At 36.3% G+C, this 27,236-nt stretch overlaps 1 protein-coding gene across 1 annotated transcript; it reads right to left on the bottom strand.

Annotated features, from left to right (window-relative positions):
* Positions 1 to 24,173: 24,173 nt before the first annotated feature.
* LOC137746292 (protein POLYCHOME) lies at positions 24,174 to 27,236 on the bottom strand. Its single transcript, XM_068486370.2, has 3 exons — positions 27,080 to 27,236; positions 26,177 to 26,567; positions 24,174 to 25,148 (listed from the first exon to the last, which is right to left on the bottom strand). Exons 2-3 carry the CDS (start codon positions 26,552 to 26,554, stop codon positions 24,765 to 24,767), a joined length of 762 nt encoding a protein of 253 aa, XP_068342471.1. The 5' UTR covers positions 26,555 to 26,567; positions 27,080 to 27,236; the 3' UTR covers positions 24,174 to 24,764.

Genomic DNA, 27,236 nt, shown 5'->3' with positions numbered 1-27,236 from the left:
TTGATGCACCAACCACCTTTGTTAACATATCTGCAGGATTATCAGCTGAAGCAATTTTCTTTACAAGAATCTCGCCTTCAGCTATAATCTCCTGAACAAAATGATATCTTACATCTATATGTTTGGTTCTTGCATGATGCACTTGATACTTCGCCAAGTAAATAGCACTTCGACTATCACAATGCACATCTATCTTGCGCTGTTTAACTCCCAAATCTGCTATTAATCCCAGTGTCCAAATAGCTTCCTTAATTGCTTCTGCCATTGCCATATATTCAGCTTCTGTAGTTGATAAAGCAACAGTTGGTTGTAGAATTGATCTCCAACATATAGGACCATTCGCCATGGTAAACACATATCCTGTGGTAGATCTTCTTTTGTCTAAGTCACTAGCAAAATCAGAATCTACATATCCAATAGAGAACTTCTCGATTCCTTTATCATTTCGCTCAAAACAAATTCCCGTGCTCCTTGTTCCATGCAAATATCGCAGTATCCATCGAGCAGCTTCCCAATGCATTTTTCCAGGATTATGCATAAATCTACTTACTAATCCAACTGCATGAGCAATATCAGGTCGAGTACACACCATGGCATACATCAACCCTCCAACCAAACTAGAATAAGGAATGTCCTTCATCTTAGTCCTTTCTTCATCAGACTTAGGGCATAACTGCGTGCTCATCTTGAAGTGAGAGGCCAGAGGTGTACTTACAGGTTTGGTTTCATCACGGATGCCAAACTTGTGTAGCAATCTTTCCACATACTGTTTCTGTGATAAACACACCAGCCCTTTCTTTCTATCCCGTGTGATTTCCATCCCCAAAATTTTCTTTGCTTCGCCAAGATCTTTCATCTCAAACTCATTTTGCATCTGAGTTTTGAGTTTTGAGATTTCTGTTTGATCACTAGAGGCAAGGAGCATATCATCTACATAAATCAGTAAATATACATATGTACCTTCCCTTGTTTTCTTGTGATATACACAGTGATCGTATTGGCTCCTAGTGTAGCCAAAATCCTTCATAACCTTGTCGAACCTCAAGTACCATTGCCTCGGTGATTGCTTCAAACCATATAGAGATTTGTTGAGCTTGCATACTAGATTCTCCTTTCCTTTCTCTTCGTATCCTTCTGGTTGACATATGTAAATTTCTTCAGACAAATTTCCATGCAGAAACGCAGTTTTTACGTCCAATTATACTAATTCGAGATCGAACTGTGCCACCAATGCTAGGAGGATTCGAATGGATGAATGTTTCACCACGGGAGAGAAGATTTCATTGTAATCTATTCCCTCTTTCTGAGCGTAGCCTTTTGCTACTAATCTGGCTTTAAACCTTACTGAACTTGCATTATTTATTCCATCTTTCTTTGCATACACCCATTTGCATCCAATGGCCTTTCTTCCTTTAGGTAGCTCCACCAGATCCCAAGTTTTGTTCTTCTTTAGTGACAACATCTCATCATCCATAGCTTCATGCCAATTTTTAGCTTCTTTACTCCTTGATGCTTCTGTGAAATCTGTAGGGATGTCTACTTCGATTACTGGCAATGCGTAGGCTATACAGGAGACGCAATCTTTGAATTTAGCAGGAAGCCCAACCTCTCTTTTTCTTTTTCTCTTGGCGATACAATCTTCTTGATCTGGTACATCATTAATCATATTGTCCTCTTCTTGCTTTTCTTCTTGATCGACACTGATTTGACCCTCATTGTCATGTTTGTCTTCATCTCTTGAATGTTCAGTTTGTTCTTTTGCTAGCTCCACCTCTTGAACAATCTTTCGATCTTCTCTTAGTTGCATATGGGTTTCATTAAACGTCACATTTCTGCTTATTACAACCTTCTTGAGTTCTGTACTCCACAATCTGAATCCCTTGACGCCACTGTTAAACCCTAGAAAGATAGCCTTCCTTGCTCTCGGGTCTAATTTATTTTCTTTCACATGGTAATACGCATCACACCCGAATACCCTTAGTCTGTCATAATCTTGAGCAATTTGTCCTGACCATACTTCCATTGGAGTCTTTCCGTTTAAGGCTGAAGAAGGAAGACGATTTAGAATGTGACATGCATAACTCAATGCTTCTGCCCAAAAACGTTTATGCAGTTTTGCTTGTGACAGCATACATCTGACCTTTTCTAACAGTGTTCGATTCAACCGTTCTGCAATTCCGTTCTGCTGAGGAGTTTCTCTAACACTGAAATGTCGTGTTATACCTTCATTTTTGCAGGTTTCAAAGAAGGGATTAGACGTATACTCTCCCCCATTATCACTTCTTAAGACTTTCAATTTTTTCTCAGTCTTCCTTTCGACTGTGTTTTTCCATTCTAAGAAAATATCCAGCACCTCATGTTTGTGCTTCATCATATAAATCCATGCTCTTTGTGAATAATCATCAATGAAGGATACGAACCATCTCTTTCCTCCTAGGGATTCATTCTTCGCAGGCCCCCAGACATCTGAGTGTACATAATCCAGGATTCCCTCCGTTTGATGTATTGCCATGCCAAAACTTACTTTGGTTTGTTTGCCAAGGATGCAATGTTCACAAAAATCGATCTTCCCACTTTTGGCTCCCTCTAGGACCCCTTGTTTAATCAATCCTTGCAATGCCTTGTTTCCCACGTGCCCTAGCCTCATATGCCATAGACAAGATGTATTTGATTGATCACTTGCTGCTACCATAGCCATCGGAGATTCAATAGTGGTGCCTTCTAACAAATAAAGCAAACCCCTTCTTGGCGCTTTCATTATCACTAATGCTCCTCTTGCAACCTTCAATGTTTGTTTTTCTGAGTAGAATTTACAACCTTGATCTTCAAGAGTTCCAAGCGAGATTAAATTCTTCTTAAGATTTGGGACATATCTCACCCCTTGTAGCTCTCGGACTACACCATCATGATGTCTGATTTTAACACTACCAATTCCTTTCGTTGCACATGGATTATCATCCCCCATATATACCATTCCAGTGAGGGTCTTGAACGAAGAAAACCAATGACGTTGATAGGTCATATGATGCGTGCATCCAGTATCAAGCACCCAGTGATTCATATAATTTATTCCGTCTGATGCAGTTAGGGCACAGACGAAATCTTCATTGTTAGCCTCGACAATGTTTGCCTCTGAGTCTTCATATTTCTTCTCTTTGTTCTTGGCTTTGATTTTGGGACAATCTTTTTTCCAGTGACCTTTCTCATGATAGAAGGCGCACTCATCTTTATCGAGAAACTTTCTGTTGCTTGAGGCACCTCTCGAACGAGACTTGCCTTTCTTCTTAGTTGCTGGTTTTCTTTCCTTTGATCTTCCTCTTACCATTAGTGCTTCGTAATTGTTTCTCTCTTGTCTGTCTAAATTGCGGACTTCATGATTCATCACTGCGCTTGAGATTTCATCAAACTTAAGAGTTTCTCTACCATAAATCCATGTCGTAACAAACGACTCGTAAGATTCAGGTAGGGAATTCATCAGAATCAACGCTTTATCTTCATCTTTGATCGTCTCTTCTAGGTTCAGAAGTTCAGCAATCATCTTGTTAAATTCTTCAAGATGGTCAATCATCTTAGTTCCTTCCTTGTACTGAAAACGATACAATTTACTCTTAAGATAAAGTCTGTTTTCTGCACTCTTCTTCAAGTACTTCGATTCCAACGTATCCCATAGTTCTCTAGCTGATGAGATATTCATTACACCATATTTTTGTGCTTTTCCAAGACATAGTCTAATCGTGGAACATGCATGTGCATTCAGCCGCTGCCATTCCTCCTTCTTCATTGTTATAGGCATGTCTTCAAGCACCACCAGTAAACCTTGTTGAATCAGTACATCCTTTACTTCGCACTGCCACATAGCGAAGTTATTTGTCCCAATGAATTTCTTGATCTCAAACCGAGCACTTTGCACCGAAGTCTTGGTTACCTCAGTACCCCTATCATCTCCACATTCAGTTTTTGTCATCGTTTTGATTTGACCACGCAACCTATGGCTCTTGATACCACTTGTTGAAACTTACTCTTCGATCAAACCAAACCAATAACAGAAAACCATGAACAACGGAAGCACACTTTATTGATTGAATAAAGGAATACAAGAAAACTCACACATACAAACAGTTTTCTTGTCACATAAGTCTCTCACACACTATATCCACATTAACTATACCCTAACGTTAAGGACCCTTTTTATACTAAATCAAAACCTAATCCTAAACTGAGTTGGAATCCTAAACCTATCTGAAACTTGCGTCCAAGTTTCCCATACCTATTACAATTAGAACTCCCACACCAGTTAGGAACCCTTCTCGGATTCTATACCAACTTCTAACAGTATCTGCATACGGAGACATGCATTGGTTAACTATTCGCTCAAGAAAGTTCGAGAAAATATTATTTTCCACATAAGCATATTGACTTTCGACTTCAAGAAAGATAAGTTTTGATGGAATATTCCTAATCCCAGCACTTCAGGAATGTTCCAACAAAATTTCCCTTTCTTGAAGTCAAAAATCAAAATCCATACATGAAAAATAAGATTATTTTCGAACTCTTCTTGAACGAATTGTTAACCAATACATATGTCCATATGCAGATATCTTCTTATCGATTATTTTTGCGAGGAGGAACTTATTTTATCTCCTACCACGAGCTTGTTCCCAACAGATGAATATCAGAAACGAATACTCTCGTTCTCAGGAAATCCATAAAATGAACAATCGTGTATTTAAAAAACACAAACAATCTTGTTCGCGTTAGTCACATTATCAAAGCCGTACCAATATTCTAACGAAACATAATTTTGATTTGAAGAAAATGGACGCATTGGGAGCATAACAACCTCTCCTTATCAAAGAATTCATTGGCCAACTTATGTAAAATATAGAAATATCAGAAAGCTAATGGTATTTAATGTAGAAAGATAATGGTGACAATAATACCGAAATCCAACTAGATAGCTAGAAAAGAAAAGAAAACGGAAAGGGAAATTTTATTTAAATCATTTCTGTATCTCTACATGACCAGATTAAATCTTAATTAAATGTGAATTATCTTTTTATGCTATTGTATAATTACTGTCAAGAATAAGATGCAATTAAAACTAAAATCAAAATTTATCAATCCACCCTATATCTAGTAATCAAGCCCTCCCTTCACGCCATGTCTTCTCTTACATTCTATCATGACTAAAACCCTTCATCCAGACACTCAGGATGTTGAAGCTAGCAAATACTAGAAAAATCAAAATCATCATAACTAATTAACTATTAGCCAAAAACCTAGCTATGGTTGGAGAAATATGGGAAGAACAACCAAAATATGGACCCCATTAGAATTATAGCCATGTTTTAAATATATAATTATTATAACCAAAAGTTGATATGAAAATACTATTATACTCATAAAATTATAAGTTCAAAAATGAATAGATCGAAGTTAATACAAAATAACCACTTGCAATTATCATCCACACATCCAAGTCCCAAACGATCCTTAGTCGATCTATCAATTTTGAACTCATACTTCTTCCTCATTGCAATCACAGCTAATAACTGCAAGTGGCGACTTTGTGTGTTAGTACTTTTAAGGGTATATTAGTACTTCAATATCAACTTTAGATTATAATTCCAAATTGTTGTTTTTTTTTTTCTTCCAAATTTCCCCTATATATGATTGTGAATATATTCAAGCTAAGCTAAACATAATCACAAAAACATACTTTGCCATTTTGTGCCATCTCGCAGTAAAATTGGTTCTTCCAATGTGCTCACGAATCTCCTCATACTTCTTCTTGGAAGGAATGAGCCTCCATTTGAAGCAATTGGTTGAGTACTGCACATTGAAAGCCCCAGTAGATGGCAAAACCCTAGGTGGTGAGATGCAATAGGAGCACTGTACACACACACTATCTTCATGAGCCGAATCCTTCCTCGAGTACGTACTCACTCAATTTTCTTTAAGCCATTGCTGCATCTTACACAGACATATAGACATAAAGAAACTAATGAAAATGCAGAAAATATTCACAATAATACCAATACTCTAGTTATTACTTAAAGGAAAAACAAAATAAGGGATAAGGAAAGAAAGAAAATAAACACTGTAGAGAAGAAGTACGTACGCAGTAATTTTTCAGGTAAATCAAGGATTTGATAATATATCAACAGATTTGGAAATAATAGTTGTTCTTGGACACTCTTACTAATAGGAAACTGAAGAATGGAGGTTTTTTCCTCCATTATTTTCTAACTCAATGTATTCCCCCATAGTATAAAATCCATGGAAAAAAAAGTGACTTGGAAATTACAAACTGGGTTAATTTGCAAGATGACACTACTGCTGGAGAAAGGAGAATAACAAGAGAATCATAGAGAAAGAGAAATACTAAGAAGGCGGCCATGGTTTCTATGAAGGATGACAAAAATTGGGTCCGTATTTATAACATGATGTTGAGTGCCCTTTCTGTTGGCATACAATACTAGCAATGTCCACATCCACAGAATGGCATATTTTACCTAACAATTTCCATATAGAGTTGAATTAGGTGGTGAGTACACCATACTCAGTTTGGGAAACTATACAGTTATTTCTAACAATGAATTTCGAAATGAAATATATTGACTTACAGGTTCGTCAATATTCTCTTAATTTAAATTGTGTTCAACTTCAATTATAAAGGGAAAAAAGAGAGTACTAATTATTCACAAAACCATTGGTCGTTATTCAATAAATATGTACTTTTGAAGGTCATAACATGTTCTTTTGTTTGTTTGTGACAAAACTTCCACACTGTCTCTGTTGTGTATGGTGATAAGATGTAAGTTGGAAAACAATAAAGTAAGACTCGTAGTGGGCAGCAATAAAATTGTTAAACATTAAAGTTGCTATTTTGGAAAAACTAAATAGCCATGTATTTTTTGCTTTTTGTTTGTATGTGATGGCAGTGTCTAGAATTATCTTTTTGGGTATTAATTATTAGGTCCAGCTTTATTGTCTCTTAGAGAGAGAAAAGAAGAGTCTTTTTTTTTTTTTTTGGAAGGAAACGAGAAAAGAAGAGTCTTTAGAAAGAAACAAAAAGACACTAGTTGTGCTTTTCCTCCTCCCTCGTACCAGATCCTTTTTTGTGTGCAGAAAATAGATGTTGGATTTTTTTTTTTATTCATCTTTCTAGCTTGTTCTTCTTCACACCTTTGTGGGTTGATCTTGGGCTAGTGTATTGTATTACACTATTGTTGTTGTTCACAAAATACGGCTAGTTTATTTTCATTTGCTTGTTAAGCACAGACAGACACAAAACATGATGATCAATCTATTTCAATGACTTCTTTAAACACATGAAAACTGAATGATGAAGTTGTATCCCTGTTAATATAATGCAACGAAAACGTTATTTTTCACCCTCCAAATTAAGTCATGCGTATTGCAAGAATAGTCATTTCTTTTGTATTCTTCAAGACGAAAATGCTGCTTTTATATGACCTGATAGGGTTGTGGAATTAGTTATATCTAATTATTCTTCGATTTGTGCATTTCGTATCTATCTATACAAAGGTTTATGTTTATGTTTTTCTTTTACTTTTTCACTGTTTCCTTCTTTTTCATTTTTTTTTTCTATGGTTGTCTTTTAGGTAACACATTTGCATTTCATCTAATGTATTTCTTTTGCAGTTTTACAAATGTAATTCAACTGTGAAAAGTGCGACTATGAAGCAACTATTAAGGAAGAGCTTGGAAAAAAACGAATTGCAGCATGTGGAAACCTAGTGGTGTTATTTATGTGAAAGGAATTTTGAGCACAAGAATGGACTTGTAAAACACGCGGAAGATAAGCATAAGAAGGAGCTCGTCGGCCAGTTCTTTTGTATGAGTTGCTGGCTGGAACTTATACTATAATAAAAAAGACAAGTAGCAACACAATTGCTCCCAATACCACAATAACTAAGTGGCGAGATAACCTTAGACCAACTCCAATGGTGGGCTAAAAGCCAAATTACCTCCCAAAATTTTCCCCCAAACCCACTCCAACCCAAGGGGAAATTTTGAGCTAAATGCTAAATGCTAAACCAATGCCAAATTCCCCCCGAAATTTAGCCCAGAAATCGGGGTGGACTCTACCCAATATTTATCGCAATTTAAATTTTTTTAGATTAAAATGTTCATAAAATTAATTTACGATAATCTACATATTTATTTTTTTTTTAAATTTAATTTAACAAAAAAAAATAGCCTAAGTTCATTCTTTAATAATCCCGGGCTAAAATTTTAGGGTAGAACTGTTGGAGTAGAAAATCTGTTTTTGGGCTAAAAGCTAAATTTTTCGGACTAAAAAATTTGACTTTTAGCCCAACCATTGGAGATGGTCTTAAGGGACGTTTTGATATAGACGCCTCATTTTTAATATCATAGACTAAACATATATTCCTTCTGCAAATTTGATTAAACATTTTCCCTACAATTTTGGTACTTTAATTTTATTTCATTAGAAGTCTATTCACATTAGTATTCTTTTTTTTCCTCCTATTTTTATGCATCTCTTATTATGATGATTTAAGATATTTTTTATTTTTTATTAAAATATTTATTTTAGTAAATTAAATAGAATGTAACAAAACTCGTTGTTAGATATGTTTGATTATAATGGTACATTTAGTTATTTGGTACATTTGAATTTTTGGTCCATTTTGTTTCTTGGTACATTTGAATTTTTGGTATTTGTTTTCAAAACATAAGTTTTATTACTTTTTGTCCTAATAATGAGGAATTACTTTGATTAATTATTTTTTTATAGAAAGAGTAGTTAACAATGTAAAAGTTTAAATTACTTTAATTAATTATTTTTTTGTTGTGTAGAAAGAGTCATTAATTAACAGACAATAGCCTTTTTGTTAATTCAAAATTATATGATTTATTGTTATTATTTAGCATTATCTACAATAATAAAGATTTCTCTCTGATCAACTAAAAGTTATTCTAGAGACTTATTTACCAAAAAACAAGACCATCTAGAGTATTGTGTATGAATCAAACATATTTTAAAAATTCCAAAAAGATGAATATTAATTTTAATATAGTTTATAATTGGGTACGTTTTCGTTTGACGTTGGTACGTTTTCATTTAATGTTGGTACATTTCCATTTAGCATGGGTGTACATTTAGATTCGAAAAGTTTTAATTTTTAGATTTAAACATAGTTGAAATTATTTAAAATATATAACAGATATTTAAATGTAAATTAATTTAAATTAATTTGAAGTAGTTCATGTCTGAGTATCTTAATCAAATGTTTCAAAAAGCATAAATGTTTAGTCTACAAAAGTCTAAAATGAGGCATCTAATTCTAATTTTCTCTAACCTTAGTCGTAAATTTGAGCTTGATCAACGAAAGTGGGCTTTGTTTTTTTTATTATTTATTTCTATGAATTTCCAATTGTTGCTTAACATTTTCATATACATAAATAAGTCGTATTTCTTTTACTTAATTTCTTTATTATTATACATTCAAATTATCAAATCATCATTCACAATTAGGCAATCTGAAGTACAATAACACCAGATCCTTAATCAAGAAAACAAAATATGATAGCAACATTTACATATATAACACGATCAAGCAACAAAAAGCTCAAATCTTGATACTTAAGATCACCAAATTTCAACTTGGTTCCTCGCGTTGCTGTTCTCGAACAATATTAAATAATATTTTTGCTTCTAATTATTCAGTAATAGTATCAGCTCGCCTTGATGGTTATGGGTTCGAGTTATTTTAGGAAAACTTTTTATACTTTTTTAAAAGAAAGAAGCCAAATAGATCGCACGGGGTTCAGCTCAAGGTCAAGTCCAAATTCGACTCTATGGCAGTTGCAGTGGGTTTGCAAAACATCTGTTCTAACCAAGTATTTTGGAGTCATATGTACTTCTTTATTTATATTTATACCCATTGTATAAAATCACCACAATTGTCTTAGTAATTTCTTAAAGAAAAACAATTCATGTTTAAAACACCCATAGAGGTTTTGAAACAAATAATGTTGTAATCAAGCGACTGTTGAATTTCACTTTGCAATGCTTATCTAAAATTCATTACTGTTAAATATCACTTGTGTCCAAAAAAATGAAATTTCAAATAAATTCATAAAAAAGTAAAAGAAAAATATTCTTTAAAGTTTAGTAAATTATTTTGAGTGCCAAAAAGTTTGTGTGAGCAAATGAGGTGTCCAAATGAACAAGAATGTTCAAAGATGATTTAGAAGAAACTTGAATGTACACAGAATCAGTCATTGAAAAATCGAGTTGCTAGAGAGTTGGGCCACTTTCACTCATCACGGGTCGCCTTCTAATCTAAATGTTCACATTTAAATTAAGAATCGAATTCTCTGTCTTATCGGATGACTTCTTCCAACAAGGACTCGAAGACTCCTTGTTGACAGAGACTCAGATTGATAGTCAACCGAACTTGAAGTAGTGTTGTTTATCCAAACTGGAAGGTGCTTATCGATCGCCTAACTCTATGTCTCCAATGTTATTTACCCAAACTAAAAGGTGTCGCTAGTTGTCAACCACAATGCTGTTTATCCAAATTGGAAGATGTACTTGTGAAAGTTAGGAAGGTTAGTGTTTTTCTCAAAGATGAGGTGATTTTTGCATAGAACAGATTTGTGTGTTGTGTTGAAGGTCCTTTGAATGTTGCCAAACCTCTTCTATTTATAGAAGTGATTTTTCGTGTTGATCACCCCATACCGAAATAGAGTCTTACTTGGACTATGCCTCATTGACACTCATTGATCCAATCCTGACTTTTGTGTATAGCTCGGCCACTCCTATTAGACTTACGACTTTGAGCCTAGTCACTTTCCTGTATTCAATTCACTTTTGATCTTGATCAGTCAAGAACCTTGATTGCTAAGATATTACGAATCTTATAAACGTTCATCCTGATCCTTAAACAATTTTACCCATATTGCAGTTAGCTGAATCATTCTATCTTGATCCCCTGAGAGCCCTTCACCTATTAGGATTCAACCATCTTTCTTCGGGCTGGACTTCGTTCAAATTTCAGAAAGATTTAAACATAGGCCGAAGACCTTTACTTTATCAAGCCCATAGCTACGCTTGGCCCACACCCAACACTTTGGTCCAAACACACGGTAATTCAACCAAGATAACATTCAAATTTTCCATAATCTTCAGCATAATACTCGATCCAATGGCATAGAATTTTGTTCATTCAATGACCCCAATTGCTTGGGCCGATGCGTAATATTTGGTCCAAACAGTAAGTTATGGTATTGTGTAGCAAAAGATAATAAAAGAAAATTTAACGAGATGTACTCAAGTTGTCATAATCCTCCGTTACTCTTGATTCAAATTGCCAAACAGCGTGATTGGAATATATACAACCCCATGGAAGACAAAGTCCTTGGTTTGCAACTAAATTTTTTGAAGAAGCGATTGTATGGTTCTTCAAAAGGATGGTTAATAGCTATGGAGATGGATTTGGTAGTAACCTTTATAAATCTCTTTTCAAGGATCAAAGTGAGCAAAAGAGAGAAGATTCCATCATCAAACTCCCTGCACTCCCTCGCCTGCAAGAAAGAATGTCTAATGTGATAAACTCTACTTTTGTGATTAAGGCAACAATGTTTGTAGACCCAATATTAGATGTCAATAAATGTATTTGTTCTGATCATACATGAGCTAAGTAAATTGGCTTCCATTAGACTCAAGGAAAAAGATACATCATCATGGACGTACATTAGATAAATGTTTGTAGACCCAATATTAGATGTCAATAAATGTATTTGTTCTGATCATACAGCTTTGCACGACGCAGTGCCTACGTCGCACAAAGTTTTTTTTTTTTTAAATTCTTTTTTGCCCTTTTGCTTATGAGTACAAAATAAATAAATTAAAATCTACTTAGTAAATACCATTGTACTTGATGGGAAACACATTGTACGAAATTAGTTTCAACGATCCAACCGTCAAACTTATTTTTATATGCTTCGAGATCACAAAACAGCTTTGCGCGACGCAGTTGCACCTATGTCGCGCAAGGTTTTTATTTTATTTTATTTATTATTTTATTTTTATTTTTTTGCCCTTTTGCTTATGAGTACAAAATAAATAAATTAAAATCTACTTAGTAAATATATATACCATTGAACTTGATGGGAAACACATTGTACGAAATTAGTTTCAACGATTCAACCATCAAACTTGTTTTTATATGCTTCAAGATCGCATACGCCAAAAATCGTAAAAAACAAACATTCAGCGATCAAGTAACGAGACAAAACTTTTTCACGGTTATAAACTAAAAATTACGATTTAACGGTTATTTTAACTCCAATGTAGGGACAACCATTCGTATAAAATTTAGTATAAAACAAATATAGGGACAAAATGAATCTCCAATGGTTTGGAAAGTGAGTCTCTAAAGTACAGGGACTCGCTGAATACTAGGTGTATATACCCACATATAGGGACTGAAAATAATTGACCCAGTATGACAATTTAAGTGGAAAAGCAAGCGTGGGACCTAGTCACATGGCCTTGTCCTTTTTTTTCTTTTCAACGGTTTAAAATGAAGAGTCCAGATTGATTCTTGTTTTTCAAATTTATTTTTTACCATTGAAAGATCAACGGTTTCAATTAAATAACTATTTCAATTTAGGTTACTCTCTCATGTTGGTTTCAATTTTTTTTTTTCTTTTCATATTGCCTCTATTGAAAGATTAATAGTTTCAATTTGGGTTATTCTCTCATGTTGTTCTATCATTATTCCTATAAATACTAAATTATCTAACCAAAACTTACCACAACTTCATCTCCTATACTCAGTTCACTTGTACTCAATTCACTCATTCTAGTTACGCTTTGTGAAGAAAAATATTGGTGTCAGAATTTGTATTTTTTTGGTTAAAATGTTCACAAAAATATTTACGAGAATGTAATGTTAAATTAATTCAAAAACTGTGCACCTAATCAAATTATCACATAAAAATGTGAAAACCTCAAATTTAGGAATTCTACTATAAGGACTTTCCTATTGAAGGCAATATTCTTTTAGGGACAAAAAGATTCTTTTTAAGTCCTTAAATGAGTACTCAAGGGTGGTGGTGAGAGTCCATATTGGAGATGCTCTTAGTCTAGAGTGCAGAGCTCTTTTGTTATTTCATTTCTGAAAGTTTTAAGTTAAATTTAATAAATTTATTTAATTGAAACAACAATTTTTAATTAATATTTGTTAATTTACTTTTTGTACAAGTGGGACATATTTTGACACACCCCGACCGAGATCAGGGCATGCTGGCCGTCACATGGAAGTGACGTAACCATGTGCACAGTACGGAAGCTAATAAATAATAATAAAAGTACAAATAAATAAAAAAACCCAGCTATACACAAGGTAATAACATACATGTGCAAGCGTAAGTGTGAGAAACAAAGTTCAGAGCATGGAAGACCTAGTGCAGTCCAAGAGAAACAATACTAAATAAACACACTCAAAGGTGGTCCTACACTGGTGATAATCTGTCAGATAAGCCGGGAAAATCCTCTGGGGAGCCACCAAAAGCGCTAGCCAAATTAGAACCTGGAGGGGCGCAAAACAGAAAGCATGAGTGGGCAAAAACAAAGCTTTTCAAAAACCATTTCCATAAACAAAGTTCTAACCCCTCGCCGTAAAACCTGTATACTTCCCAGAAAATATAATATACATATATATATATATAAATCATGCTCAGAAATATGCCATGCCAAATGCCTCGAAATAAAATGCAAATACTCAGGTAATGCCAAACAATGTCATGTAATCTGTCAGCCGGAGTCACCTAACGTGACTTGTACGGCTGAATCTAGAGTCTAAATCTCTAACTCACTAACTACACCTGCACACGAGTCGAAACCACCTAAAGTGGTCTGTACGACAGGACTGGGTGTATAATAAGTACGCTCAAGTGCTACGATCACGTGAAGACTGGGCGAATAATCGCGGGTCACCTACGAGTCGGAACCACCTAAAGTGGTCCGTACGACAGGACTGTCCACCTAACTTGGATCCAAGATGAGCGTGTGGTGCGGGAGGTGAACATCACGTGAAGGACTGTGCCCAACTCTGGGCGGGAGCACTAACACCGGGGCTGCAGGTTATGAGCTCTCTATGCATCTCAAATCACTACTGAACATAAACATAAATCATAACTCACCTGGCACTTACCTGTGCGTCCACAGCACCAAACATTTATATGTATGCAACTAATAATGCATAATTAAATGGGCAAACATAATGCATGACATATAAACGTATAAACGTTTCATTTCACTTTATGGGAAAAACATAAGCATATAGGCATATACGGAAAACCAAAAGCCCACTCACTGGTATGTAGAAGGGTCGTAACCCCCTTGCCTCGAGTGACCGCACTCGTCCTCGGGATAGGTCTCACCTATATGCGAAACAACTATAAATACGTTAATTTTAAAGCACATAACCAACCATACGAAATAACTTCTCATACAATGCTCAAATGGGGTGTATGAATACACCAACGTGATCTACTCAACCTCACGAACATCCCCATATTTTTAAAATAATTTTTCGACGATGCACGCGCCCCCACGCGCTGGCCAAGGCACGGCCACACGCGTAGGCACGTGCTTGGCACACTGACGGCGTCAGGAATATTCCGTTAAATCTAACCGATGCCGTTAACGCCGTTAGGAATATTCCGTCCAAACTGACAGAATATTCCGTCGTCTTCTCCGGCCAAACTCCGGCGCCGTCGCCGGCACTGGAAAACCGGGAAAATTTCAAAGCTTCATATCTCACTCGTTTTTCAACCAAATTTCACAAAATTGGTACCAAAATGAAGCTTACAACAAGAGGAACAAATTCATACCACTTTCAAGCACCAAAACCAACAGAATCTCACCGGGAAAACACCACCAACTCCGGCCAATCCTGCAACTCACGATCCCGACGTCCAAAACCTTCAAACGAACCACCCCGAGGCTCCTAAGGACCTCACCAAGCTTCCTACAAGCTTGAAATTCCCAAAAACAAAAGAATTAACGTGTGCATGAACAGTGACCAAATCGGGGGATCCCGAGTTCGACGTGAAAACGAAGGTATCCTCACCTGAAATGGGTATGGTTGAACTCCTAAAGACCTCACGAGCACAAATATGTAAATTGTTTCCTCGATCTGTGAAGGTTTCAAGGGTTTTGGGTGTCGTCCGTACAAGAAAATAGGAATGGGAGGGAGAGAGAGGCTCGAGACAGGGCAGAGAGAGAGGAAATGAGTGTGGTATGTGTGTGGTCCAAAATCAGCGAAGCAAAACCCAAAAACAACCACACAACGAAACAACCATACTAGGGGCAAAACTGTCATTTCACCCCTACGGTACGAAAAGTCCGGGACGGGCTGTCACACATTTGGCGTCCACGTCAGCACAAGTGTGAAACTCACAGTTACCACATCATCACTTAACAGCTAACTTAACAGACTTTTTAAAGGTTGTATGAAATCGAAATGAAATAAAATTAAAGGTATGAGGTTGAAATGTTTTTAAAATGTTGTATGAAGTTGCAATTGCAGTTAAACCTGAGAAGGTTAAATGTAATTTACCATTTTCTTTTTGTTTCTCGTTTGAAACCAATTATTCATTTTCAAATTTAGTTTAATTTTTTAATGGCTAAATTATCAAAATATTTAAATATATCTGGCATGTCAAAAAGTTAGCCGTTTTATTATTAAATTGAACGGATTGGTAATGTGAGACTGTGTACAATGATGAAGTGACCAAAAAAAAAAGAGTGAATACATTACAAAATTCATTTAAGTAATTCACCAGTTACCAAATAAGTACTTTCTTTTGATGTTTTTCTTTTTTGTTACAACGATATATTTATACAAAAAGGTGGCAGAATAAATTAGTTTTGAACCTACTATTTATGAAATTCAAAATTAATACATTTCATTTATAAAGTATAGAGTAAGACAATTAGACTGTAATGTTAAATGACTATATCATATTAGCATGTGGTACGAAGTTTTATTCTACGCTTTGGTCCATCAGATTTTGGGTTAAGGGACAAAACATGTGACATGTTTTTTAATTTGGGCTTGGTTCCAAGTCTTTATCATGGAATTGAATTTATTCAACACTTTTTCTTTTATTTTTTATTTTTATTCAACACTTGTCACTCTAAGAATTCAATAATTCCTTGTGTGGTTTTAAGAAGCACACTGAGATAATAATTCACCTGCCCCAAGAAATTGTTTTGTTAAATAGATCATGGAGTTAGATTTTTTAGGAATGCACTACATCACATGTTCGAGATATGTTTTGGTGTGCTGAAAATAAGGCACGGTATACTAAATGTGATAATACAATTGATTGAAAATTTAAAAAAGAATTTTTTTTAACCAATTGTGTTGTGACACTTGGTGTACCAGGCGCGTTCCCCAGCAAATTGAAAAATTTCTTTACATACTGTGACTAGCTATTTTTGCTTTGTACGATCTTAATTTTGTTGATCATCCGCCGTTATTCTATTCAAATAAATATAAAAAAATGCGTAGATATTGTTTTTATCATTCCAGTTTATTCTAATTAATTTAATTTAAACTATGGTGATGAAATTCGAACTTGAATAAAGAAAGTGACACCTGTATCCAATTTGACAATACCCAAATATGCGATTTCATGGCTTTATGAGAATGAATAATATATATAGGAGAAACCATCGTGATTCATGCCCTAATGAAGTTATTGGGAGTCCAATCCAGTGATTTTTTTTTTTTTTTTTTTGAGAAGTAAAATAAAATTAAGAGAGGGAAAATCTTCGGGAACACCCAATGCCCCTAGAGTCAAACAACAAGGCACTAGTAGCTGCAAAAGGAATGCAGCCAATCCAAACATGAAAGTTATTTAACACATGCCCACACAAGGTGACGGCATCCACTACAAAATTTGCTTCCCTAAAAATATGCTTCCAACTTATAAAATCAAATGAAGCGGCCATCCATTTGATATCTTCAATAATTGTACGACAACGCCACGGAACGCAACACTTTCCCGTGATCGCATCAATGACAATCTTCGAGTCTCCTTCAATCAAAACCTTCTTGATACCCCGCGATTTAGCCACCAACAGAGCATCCCTAGCAGCCAAAGCCTCTATAACTGTGATCGTGTTCTGTCCCAGTCTTCCCGAACCTGCCAAAAAAGGCTGACCCAAATGGTTTCTAATGACAAAGCCTGCTGCAGCAGAAGTACCCAACACATAACCATCAAAATTTATTTTATGGTAGTCAAACTCCGGGTGAAGCCATCTACTTTTGCTACTACTCTTGTGATGGCATGCCGCCCTCACTTCAGAATTAGCAAGCAAGAAGTTTTTAGCTAAATAGATTGCAGCTATGAAGCTACGGAAAAGGGTCGCCTTGATCTTATTGAAGACAAAATCGTTCCTTTCATTCCACGTTTGCCACCAAATAATAAGGACCTTACTAAGATTAGAGAGGTCGTCTTTATCTATATAATCAAGGCTATCAAAAGCCAGTCATTGATACTTGGCACAAGGGATATAGCTGGCAACTTATTATCCATCTTCCACACCTCCGGAGCAAAAGGACAAGTTTTAAATCTATGACCAAGATCCTCCTCAGCACTATTACATAATGGACATAAGGTAGAATTGTTATTGTTAAAGCTATTTAACTTAACTTTAGTCGTTAATTTATTTCTAACTAACAGCCAACCAAAGAGCTTAACTTTGTGATGAATATTTAGTTTCCAAATCCTACTAAGAAGCCTCTTAAACGGGTGACACTGACTATCATCAAGTTGAATTCTATGAGCTGATTTAACTAAGAAAACACCATTGGAGGTTAGATCCCAAATAAACATATCTTCAACATCACTGATTAGGATAGGAATAGCTAAAATTTTGTCAACAACATCAACTGGCAAGAGTTGGTGAAGAAGGTCAACATTCCAATTTTTATCCACCATCACATTGCTTGGTTTAAGGTTCCAGTCAATAAGATGCTGAGACTAATTGGCAATGATATTGGATAAGCGAAAAGGAAAAATCCAATTATGGGACCAAAACGCAATGTTTTGACCATTTCTCACAATCCATCTCACACCTATCTCCACAATATGTCATGCTGCTAATATACCCTTCCAGGCGGTAGAGTGATTATGCTTACATTTCATATTCCAGATAGATTTGTGTCTCAAATATTTAGCTTTAACAATTTTCACCCACCAGTTGTCATTATCATTATTAATCTTCCAGACCAGCTTGGCCAAGAATGCAAGATTAAACTTTTCAGCTTTTCTAATACCAAGGTCACCTTCAGACAATGGGGTACAAACATCGTCCCAGGCCACAGGGGAAAAGTTAGACTTTTTATTCCAAAGAAATCTCTTATTCTGCCGGTTAATGGCTTGCAAAACCTTAGAAGGGCATTTAAAACAAGCCATGATATGATTAGGCATACCGGCAAGGCTAGACTTGATAAGGGTAATCCTACTAGCTCTAAACAAAGAGTTAGCTTTCCAGTCGGCAAGTTTGTTCTGAATTCTAAGAACGAGTTCTTTTGCGTTAACCGAGTCTTTCCAGCAAATAATATTGTGAATACCAAGATATTTACCAATTGTATTTTTATGCTGAATTTGAAGGACATTAACTATATCATTTCTTAGACTAGCAGGGGTATTATTACAGAAATAAAGAGAGGATTTATGGAAGTTGATTTTCTGACCTGAAGCAGCAGGGTCGCAATCCTTCTAGCAGCTTTCAAGGAGGCTCTGCTAAAGATGAGACAGTTATCAGCAAACATTAAGTTAGCAATTCGGTAACCAAAAGGAGATGAGAGAATGCCAATATGATTGCTCAAGGTATTTGCTAACTTATTAAAATGTCTTATTAGAGGTTCCATACAAATGATGAAGATATACGGGAAGAGAGGGTCACTTTGCCTAATACCTCTACTTGGGTAAAAGTAGCCTTGTGGCATCCCATTAATCAAAATAGAAAAAGTGCAAGAAAAGATACACTCCATAACTCTATTAATCCAATCATGATTAAAACCAAATTTCCTAAAGGTCATTTTGATGAGCTCCAATCTAGAAAATCATAAGCCTTTTCAAGTTCAAGCTTAACAACCATTTGTCCCATTTTGCCTTTTCTATTCTTAAAGCTACAAAAGAGTTCATGAGCAATGAGTATATTATCATGAATAGACCTACTAGGAGCAAAAGCACCTTCATTATGAGAAATGAGTTGTTCAAGAATAGGTTTCAGCCTATTAACTATAATTTTTGTGATTACTTTGTAGACCACATTTCAAAGGCTAATTGGCCTAAAATTATCAACTAAATCAAGATGATCAATCTTGTGGATAAGGGCAATATTAGTGTGGTTTATAAGCCTTAAGCTAGAGCCATTATCAAAGAAATCCTTGACCAAGTTAATAACAGAGTTTTTCACAGTATTCTAACACTTCTGGAAAAAGATAGCATGAAGCCCATCCGGGCCAGGGGCTTGAAGGCCGCCAATGTTATTAACCCACGAGTAAATTTCCAGCTCAGACACAAGCATCATTAGGGAAATATTTGATCATCGGTAACAAATGGTTGGATAACATTAAGAAACTCCTCCACAGTGCTTTCATTAATTTGGTTATTATTAGAAAATCTCTGTTTAAATTCTTGAATGAAAACCTCTTCTAGCCCTTTACTCTTTTCCCACCAAATGCCATGATCATCTTTGATTTTGAGAATTTTATTCCTTTTTTTCCTCATGGTGGCCTTAATGTGGAAGTATTTGGTGTTACGGTCACCAAGTTGAAGCTAGTTTGCCTTGGGCTCAAGGAGCCAAGGAATCTCTTCATCATTATAAAGCTTTAGTAAGTTATCATTTAGCTGTTGTTCCTTATCAAGAAGTCTCATATTATCAGGATGATTCATGCAAAGTTCTTGAATATGTTGAAGTTCCTTTTGAGATTCCTTTATAAGATTTAGAATATTTCCAAAATTCCTTCTACTGCAGACTTTAACTTTTAGCTTAAAAGTTTTAGCACACACTCTATATACTCATTTAGGTTACCATTAAAATTACAAACCCAACTATCCTCAACAATTTTCAGTGATTAAGCCAAATAGCTTCAAACAACAACTTATTATGGTATTGAACTAAAATACTTTGGAAGGAGAGCTTAATGGGGCAATGGTCGGAGCCAAAGATTGAGAAAACCCCAGCATCAGGAAATAAATTCAGCCATTAAACCCCCGGTCCAAGTATAAGGAATGCCGGAGGCAAGGATGGTTGTTGAACCCCCGGTATTAAGGAACTCTACAAATTGTATTACATAGTTAGAAATATGATTTTACCCACCCACTTTTTCACTTATGTTTGTAATGGCACTAAAATCTCCTACTAAAACCCAAGGATTATTTCCTGGATTATGGCTCAAAATATTCTCCCAATCATTCTTCTGGTTTTTCTTTTGAGGAGAAGCATACACAAAAGTAGTAAACCAAGATAAGTTAGTTTTCTTGTTAGTAACATGGCAATGGACAAATCTAAGAGAAGCAAAAAGAATATTCAAATGGATTGTAAAGGAATTCCAAAAAAGGCAAACACCACCAGCTTGCCCCACCATCGAGGAAGCAAAATTCATATAAAAAAACTGATTAAAAAAGTTCAAGCAATACTTAGACAAACTCTGCATAGGTTCTACTAAATAGAATAAATCTAACTCATTTATATTACTAAGATGCTTAAACTGGCTTTTGAATCCTGGTCTACCAAGACCTCTGCAATTCCAAAACAACCACCATATCAGTCAATGTCTTCTAGGTTTAAAACAACTTTATCTTGTTACTCTCACCTTTCATCCTCTTCCTTGGGCTAAGCATCCTCACAATAGGCCTTACAACCTCCTTGCCTTTCGCATCAACTTGTGTATGCTCTCCATAACAAACTTCAAGGGGCCAGACATACTCCCCGTAACTTCAATTAACATAACATCCTGTTTATCAATCATATTGTTATCTATATCATTATCTAAATCATTAGTTGCAAGCCAATTCCTAAAATGAGAGTCAATGAGAAGACTATCAACCCAGAGGTTGGCCTCCTCATTAGCAAGTCTATCTTCCCGACTAAGTATCTCATGCTGAGTACAACAATTATTAATATGCCTAGAAATATTTAAAAGATAGCTTACCCCAAGGTGGTTTTCATCCAAGTCCGCAATCACCTCCCAATTATAACCTTGATGGTCCTTTGCACCTCTCTCTCGGTCAGGTCCACTAGTAACCTCTTTGAAAGTCCATTTGTCCCTTAAAGACCTACCATTTCTACCTTCAGTGACACTACTTCTCTTTTTGAATGACACATGTGTCCAACTCTCCTGATCAAGCTCACCCCTGTCCATATACCCATGAACTGGATCCGAACGGTCATCCTCAAAAAGGGCAACTTGGGGGAAGTAGATCATGATATCATCTTGAACCTCATCTTTTCTAGCTAACACCTCCGGGACATTAGTAGGGAACACTCTAGGTTCCTTCTCGAATAGTCAATTAATGAGGAAGAAAGGCCTAGGGTCTTTAAACTCTTGAGGACATCTATGGAACTCCAACCTTATCAGTCCATAATAGAAACAGACTTCAAAAATCTTCTTATAGCTAACATAAATGGGATCATTGTTCCTATTATTAAGCACAAACACCCTCGGGATAGGGAACCTGATATTGACCTCCATCAGCACTTTCACAAATAGTCCATTTAAGCCATGCAAAGTAACTTCATCAACTTTAATCACTTTTCCAATCACTTCAACCAAGTTCTCCACAATATCAGCCTCACAAAGTTGGATAACCAGCCTCGGGGTCCATTTAAGCACAAACTCTAATAGTATAGATCTCATCTAGAACATAGAAATCTGGGGTCCATTTTTCAATATGAAAAATTTACCCCTTAACATACCATGGTCTTCCCTCCAACAAGACATCAACATCCTCTTCATTCGTAAACTCAATCATGTACCAATTCCTTCCATAATGATCCAAGAAGAAGTTACCATGAATCAAACCCTTCCAACTTATAGCCAGCTTTCCTTTGATGAGTTTCTCATCCACTGCTTGCCCAAACATCTTTCCAACCAAGCAGCGACGCTCCATATGTTCAACATTTGTAGTAAAATACAAAGAAGTAGACACTCTGGTGAAACCTCTCTCAAGGGTAACAACACTCATAGGTCTCTCAACAACAATGGGTTGCCGTCCAGGTTGAGGCCTGGGAAAATGATTGATCTAAGGGGCAACTCTAAGGTTAGGGGAGTTCCTAGGGGACTTTGAAGAAGAAGTTAAAAGTTAATCCATCGGTCTAAAACGTGAGTAAGCTAAGTGAACATAGGTAGAAGCTGAAGTGAAGGGTTTAAAGCAGTAGGAACTAATTATAAACAGGTTCCGTCCAGATGTAAAGGAAAGACTAAGTCTAGAATAGAACCTAGAAACTATACGAAACTCAAACTGTTTAAGAAACCCAAGCGCACACATGCAAGAAAAAGGTGAGCAGAAACGCTGATTGAGCTTCACCATAAAGCAGAAAAAGCTTCCGGTAAACTCAAACGACGTAATATCACAATATCACAAGCAACACTAAATTAGCATAAACAACACTAAGCCTATTAAAGGTAAACCCTTTCCATACACTAAAGGTTAGCCACTCATCATCAAAATGCACTAACCAAACACAAACATCGAAACGTTGAGAGTTCAAAAAGGAATCAACATTAAGCTTAATCCAGTTATTTATTAACCAAATTTGCAAACAATAATAATTAATTTCCTTTATCATGGAGATTTGCCATACCTACAAAAAGTTTGTAAACCTTTCCTCTTCCATAAACTCTCAGAGTTGCCTTGTTCAAATTCTCTTCTAAATCTTACCCATAATTGTTTCCAATCTAGAATTAGGCTAATAATGACTCCACAAGAACTAGAATCAGCAAGAAATTGGATTAATTCAGTGAATAGCAGGAGAAGCCAAGGGAGCACAAACCCTAGGCCCCAAATCACCTCCCCCCTCCCCCTCCCGCCGGGAGGAGAGAAAGCCATCCAGTTCCTATTTCAATCCAGTGATTAAAAAGTGATTAAATCCAAATATCTCATTACATAATGCGGCAATAACAGAAGCAAATGCAAACAAGTGCTTTTATTGAAAACGTGCTTTTATGGCCACCATTTCCAACAGCCAGTACTACCATTACTACTACTACTACTTACTACTACTACCTGTTCTTCCTTTGGTTTGGTTCTTATCTTTTCTTAATGGAGATTCTCCGTACCAAAATACTCTTCCAGCTTTGCAGTTTGGTTTCTGCAATCACTTGAATTGCTAATGTCCAATTTAATCGACCCTTGTATTGTCCATTATACAACCTACAAACTGCAAGCTTTCTACAATGGACAGGATTTTGACTTTTGCTCTGTTGGCGCCTTTCACTTGTGCCCTCCGCTCTAGGGCTTACGGAGTCCCGTTGCCACCTCTTCTTGGAGTGTCCTTTTACTGATGGTATTTGGTCTTCGGTGTTGTTCAAGTGCGATGGCTCTTGGGTAAGGCGTCCTTGGCCTCTTTTTGTCACGTGGGCTGCTAACCGTTGGAAGGAAAAATCTCTATAATCGATTGTGTTCAAGTTATGTCTTGCTGCAACCGTGTATCATGTTTGGAGGGAGCAGAACAATCATAGATTTAATAACTTATGTCAACTCGCTATGGTGGTTCTCAATTCAATTGAGTCCACTATTAGACTTTGGTTGAGTTCTCTGAAAATCGCTCATACTACTGCTAATGAGTCTACTTTATGGAATAGAGTATAAGTATGAATAGTTACTGCTTCTTAATTGTTCTAAATTCAACCCTGTCAATTTTTTGTATTTCCAACCAACATAAAATATTGTGAATATTTAACAACCAGCAATTAGAGACGATTGCTTAACAAATTCTGCGGTAATGCATTAACAAGTTCAAAGCAATCAGCAATCAGAAGCGTCCGATGAGACTGCTTCCAACAAGCAACAAGTCATTTGCAACACATTCTCGTATGAACATCAGATTCACGAAGCACTAGAGAATTAAACAGCAATTGCTAAAAAACCCAAATCTTTTCATATCAATCATCATACGTGAAAAGTAAAGTACCGTACACGAGAAATTATTTGATCAAATACAAAAAGAGTTGTTCTATGGCCTCTATATACATCAGTTCCAACTATATATATCTAAAGCCAAAAACCATCAAAGAATGATGGCAGCTAGACACATACTACTGTGCTGTCTTAAAAAAGAGCTTTCGTAGTGATAACTCAACACTTTACTATGACCTTCTGCTAGACATGAAGCTTCAAACAAAAACCAAACGTGCTCAGCCAGTTTAAAGTCATCACCAGAAGATGATAGAATGTTACGTGTCATCAGTAGATGGTAAGCAATATCAACGGAAAATGATAAGAGTGATCACCGGAAGATCATAGAATGATAGGTGTCATCCGTAGATGACAACCAATATCACCGGAAGACGATAAAAGTCACACTGAGGGTCAGAAAGGTATCACCAGAAGGTGATATGTCTCACTATGTAGGTATCACAAGAGGGTGATATGTCTTCACCTGCTTAGGTCCATGTCCAAATTTCTATGTGCCATAGATAATATTTATGTTCCTTCATGAAAACAGATCAGCGCATTGACATCAGAGTTCGGACCTTTTGCTCCCTCTCGGCCTTCTTGGCACTAGGCGTTCTCTTAAGCCTCTCAAGTTCTTTCCTGACCACTTCCTCCACCATGTCAATTGAGTTCATTAGTTTCTTTTGTGGTGTAAGAAATTCTCCTTCAGAGGGCTGATTACTGACGTCCCTTATAATTTTTTGAACTTTACCAACAGAAGGAGGTAAGCGGCGCTTGGTACGAAGAGCTGAATACGGAGTCACAGGAACACCATGATCAAATTGAGCACCTGACACTGGAAGAGACTGATCAAGGGCATTCTGGTTTTGTGGAACTTGACCCTCAGTGTTTTCGCCATCGCTCTCAGCCAAACGAGCTCTTCTCCTTTCAATAGCCTAATCAAAAGTATACCAATTAGACATGTCAACCAGTTATTAATTATATGATAAAGATTCAAAAACATCAATCGAATATCATTTACAATTGCACCCTAAACTCAAAGACAGGACACCGGGTTAAATCTTCCACTGATAAACGGCATTGCCCAAACAATTTGAAGTTACAGATAAAAGCAGGCAAAATTTTTATGATTAGGATTGAGCGCGTTCAAAAACCAAGGAGGGCTAAACACTCTTTTACAATCAACAGAAAATCATGAGTTACAATTAATATCAATTGTAAACAAGGTAACAGACACACGAGAAAGGAAAAACTACAAGGGTTGTCGAAACTGAGGTTTAAAAATTTGCACAAAATCAAGGAAAACAAAACAATTGAAACACAGAAAGAGTAACAAGAATATTCATATCATATAACAGGTATGAAAAAACTAGTCAAGCCAAAAGGGACCTTAGAAAAAAAAAAATTAAAAAAAATTCTTTTTTTCAACTTCTTACTATGCAATAAAAAGATAGTCATCAATTGCTATAAAATTAGAATCAAGCCCAGCCCAAGTTAAACAAAATCACTATATTATATAACAATCAACCATGAATAGAAATGGATCCAATTACATTTACTAAACAATTGGAAGGAGTTATTCAAAGAACACGAAGACAGAAACATAAAGACGAAAAGTTGTAAGCTTTGGAGATTTTGATTGAGCAAAATTCAGAAGGCAAAACCAGATCCATAATTTAATTATTTGCATATCATATAACAAGTATGAAAAATTAAGTTACAATCATATAACAAGTACACAAGGTCCCCTCAGGTAACACATCAAATGTGAATACCATTAAGGCCATAAATCGAAACCCCTTCATTCAAAAACAGATAAGTCAATTCAATTATATCAACTACTAGAAAGAGAAATTGAAACCCATTTAATTAATCAATCATGAAATGAAATGAATCCAATTATATTCTTGGCTGAATAAACTAATCAAGCAATATGAACAAAGGGTCAAGAAAGTGATGATACCCTAGTTACAGCAGTGATATCGTGGAGAGGGGTTCTTGGGTACCAAGAAGGCAACGCGCTGTTACTAGCTCGGCCCCTTCTCCGGTGAGAACTTCCACTCGGCGTGTTTTCTCTGTCCACCGTTGACAACCTAAATGGGATCCGACCACGGCCAGTCACAGTTCTGGGAGTCCTCAAACTGCTCCTAGGGAGCCCTCCTACACCAACAACTCCGGTAGCTCCAATCCCCAAGCCTGTTGGTAGTCTCACCGGAGGAGAAAAGGCTAATATAGTCTGCTCTGGCGGATCAATGTATGCTCTCCGGTTGCCGGCCAACCTCTGAGCATAGGCTGTGGCCAGGTCAACTGGCCTTGACAATCGATCTCTGGCTTCAGGCATTTTCACGATTCAACTGATAAGGCAAAGTGGGAAATCAGATCCAGAGATTTCACATCAAAATAAATAAAGAGACAACCTCTCACTTTCCCAGAAAACGGAACATTTCTCGGGAAAATCAAAGGGAAGCATCGCAAGAACACGTGAAATTTCACCGACCCAGATGACACTTCTATCACGACTCATAAATTTAACAGTTGGCAAAAAGAGAACAGATCTACTTTTCCCAGAAAATCGAAAATTTTCTCGGAAAAATCAAGACTAGTTATCGCAACAAAGCTCAAAAAGTTACTGACCCAGATGATATTTTCATGACAAATAGTTTAGATTTGCATAAAGAAGAGAAGGGCTCTCATTTTCCATAAAAATCCTCCACTTTCGAAGAAAATCAGGGGTAATGATCTCAAGAAAACGCGAAACTAAGCTAACCCAGATGACATTCTTATCAGAAATGATAAATCTAATTGCGACCCAGATGTGCGATTGTAGTAGGGGAATCGATTAGAGAGAAGGAAGTATTAATTTTACCTGGATGAGAATTAGAGTTTTGGAGCGTCTGTGTTTGGAGCGTAGAGTGGGAGGGTCTCTGAGACTTGAAGAAAAAGAGGATGCGTTTGGCCTGTGAGGGAGAGCGAATGGCAAATTTTCAAACTGGAAAAATGGGCGGTATTATGGACCTACCAAC

Source organism: Pyrus communis, chromosome 12 (assembly GCF_041283825.1).
Source record: "Pyrus communis isolate YQ-2024b chromosome 12, ASM4128382v1, whole genome shotgun sequence".
Taxonomy (NCBI): Eukaryota; Viridiplantae; Streptophyta; class Magnoliopsida; order Rosales; family Rosaceae; genus Pyrus; species Pyrus communis.
Note: the sequence above shows the minus strand (reverse complement) of the source record. Positions and strands in the feature narration are given on the sequence as shown.

What these genes read in the sequence shown, in the direction of transcription:
- LOC137746292 (XM_068486370.2), bottom strand. Translation starts at nt 26,554, where the DNA reads ATGCCTGAAGCCAGAGATCGATTGTCAAGGCCAGTTGACCTGGCCACA. An exon ending in ATATCACTGCTGTAACTAGG is followed by an intron (nt 25,149 to 26,176) that starts GTATCATCACTT and finishes ACTTTTGATTAG; the next exon opens with GCTATTGAAAGGAGAAGAGC.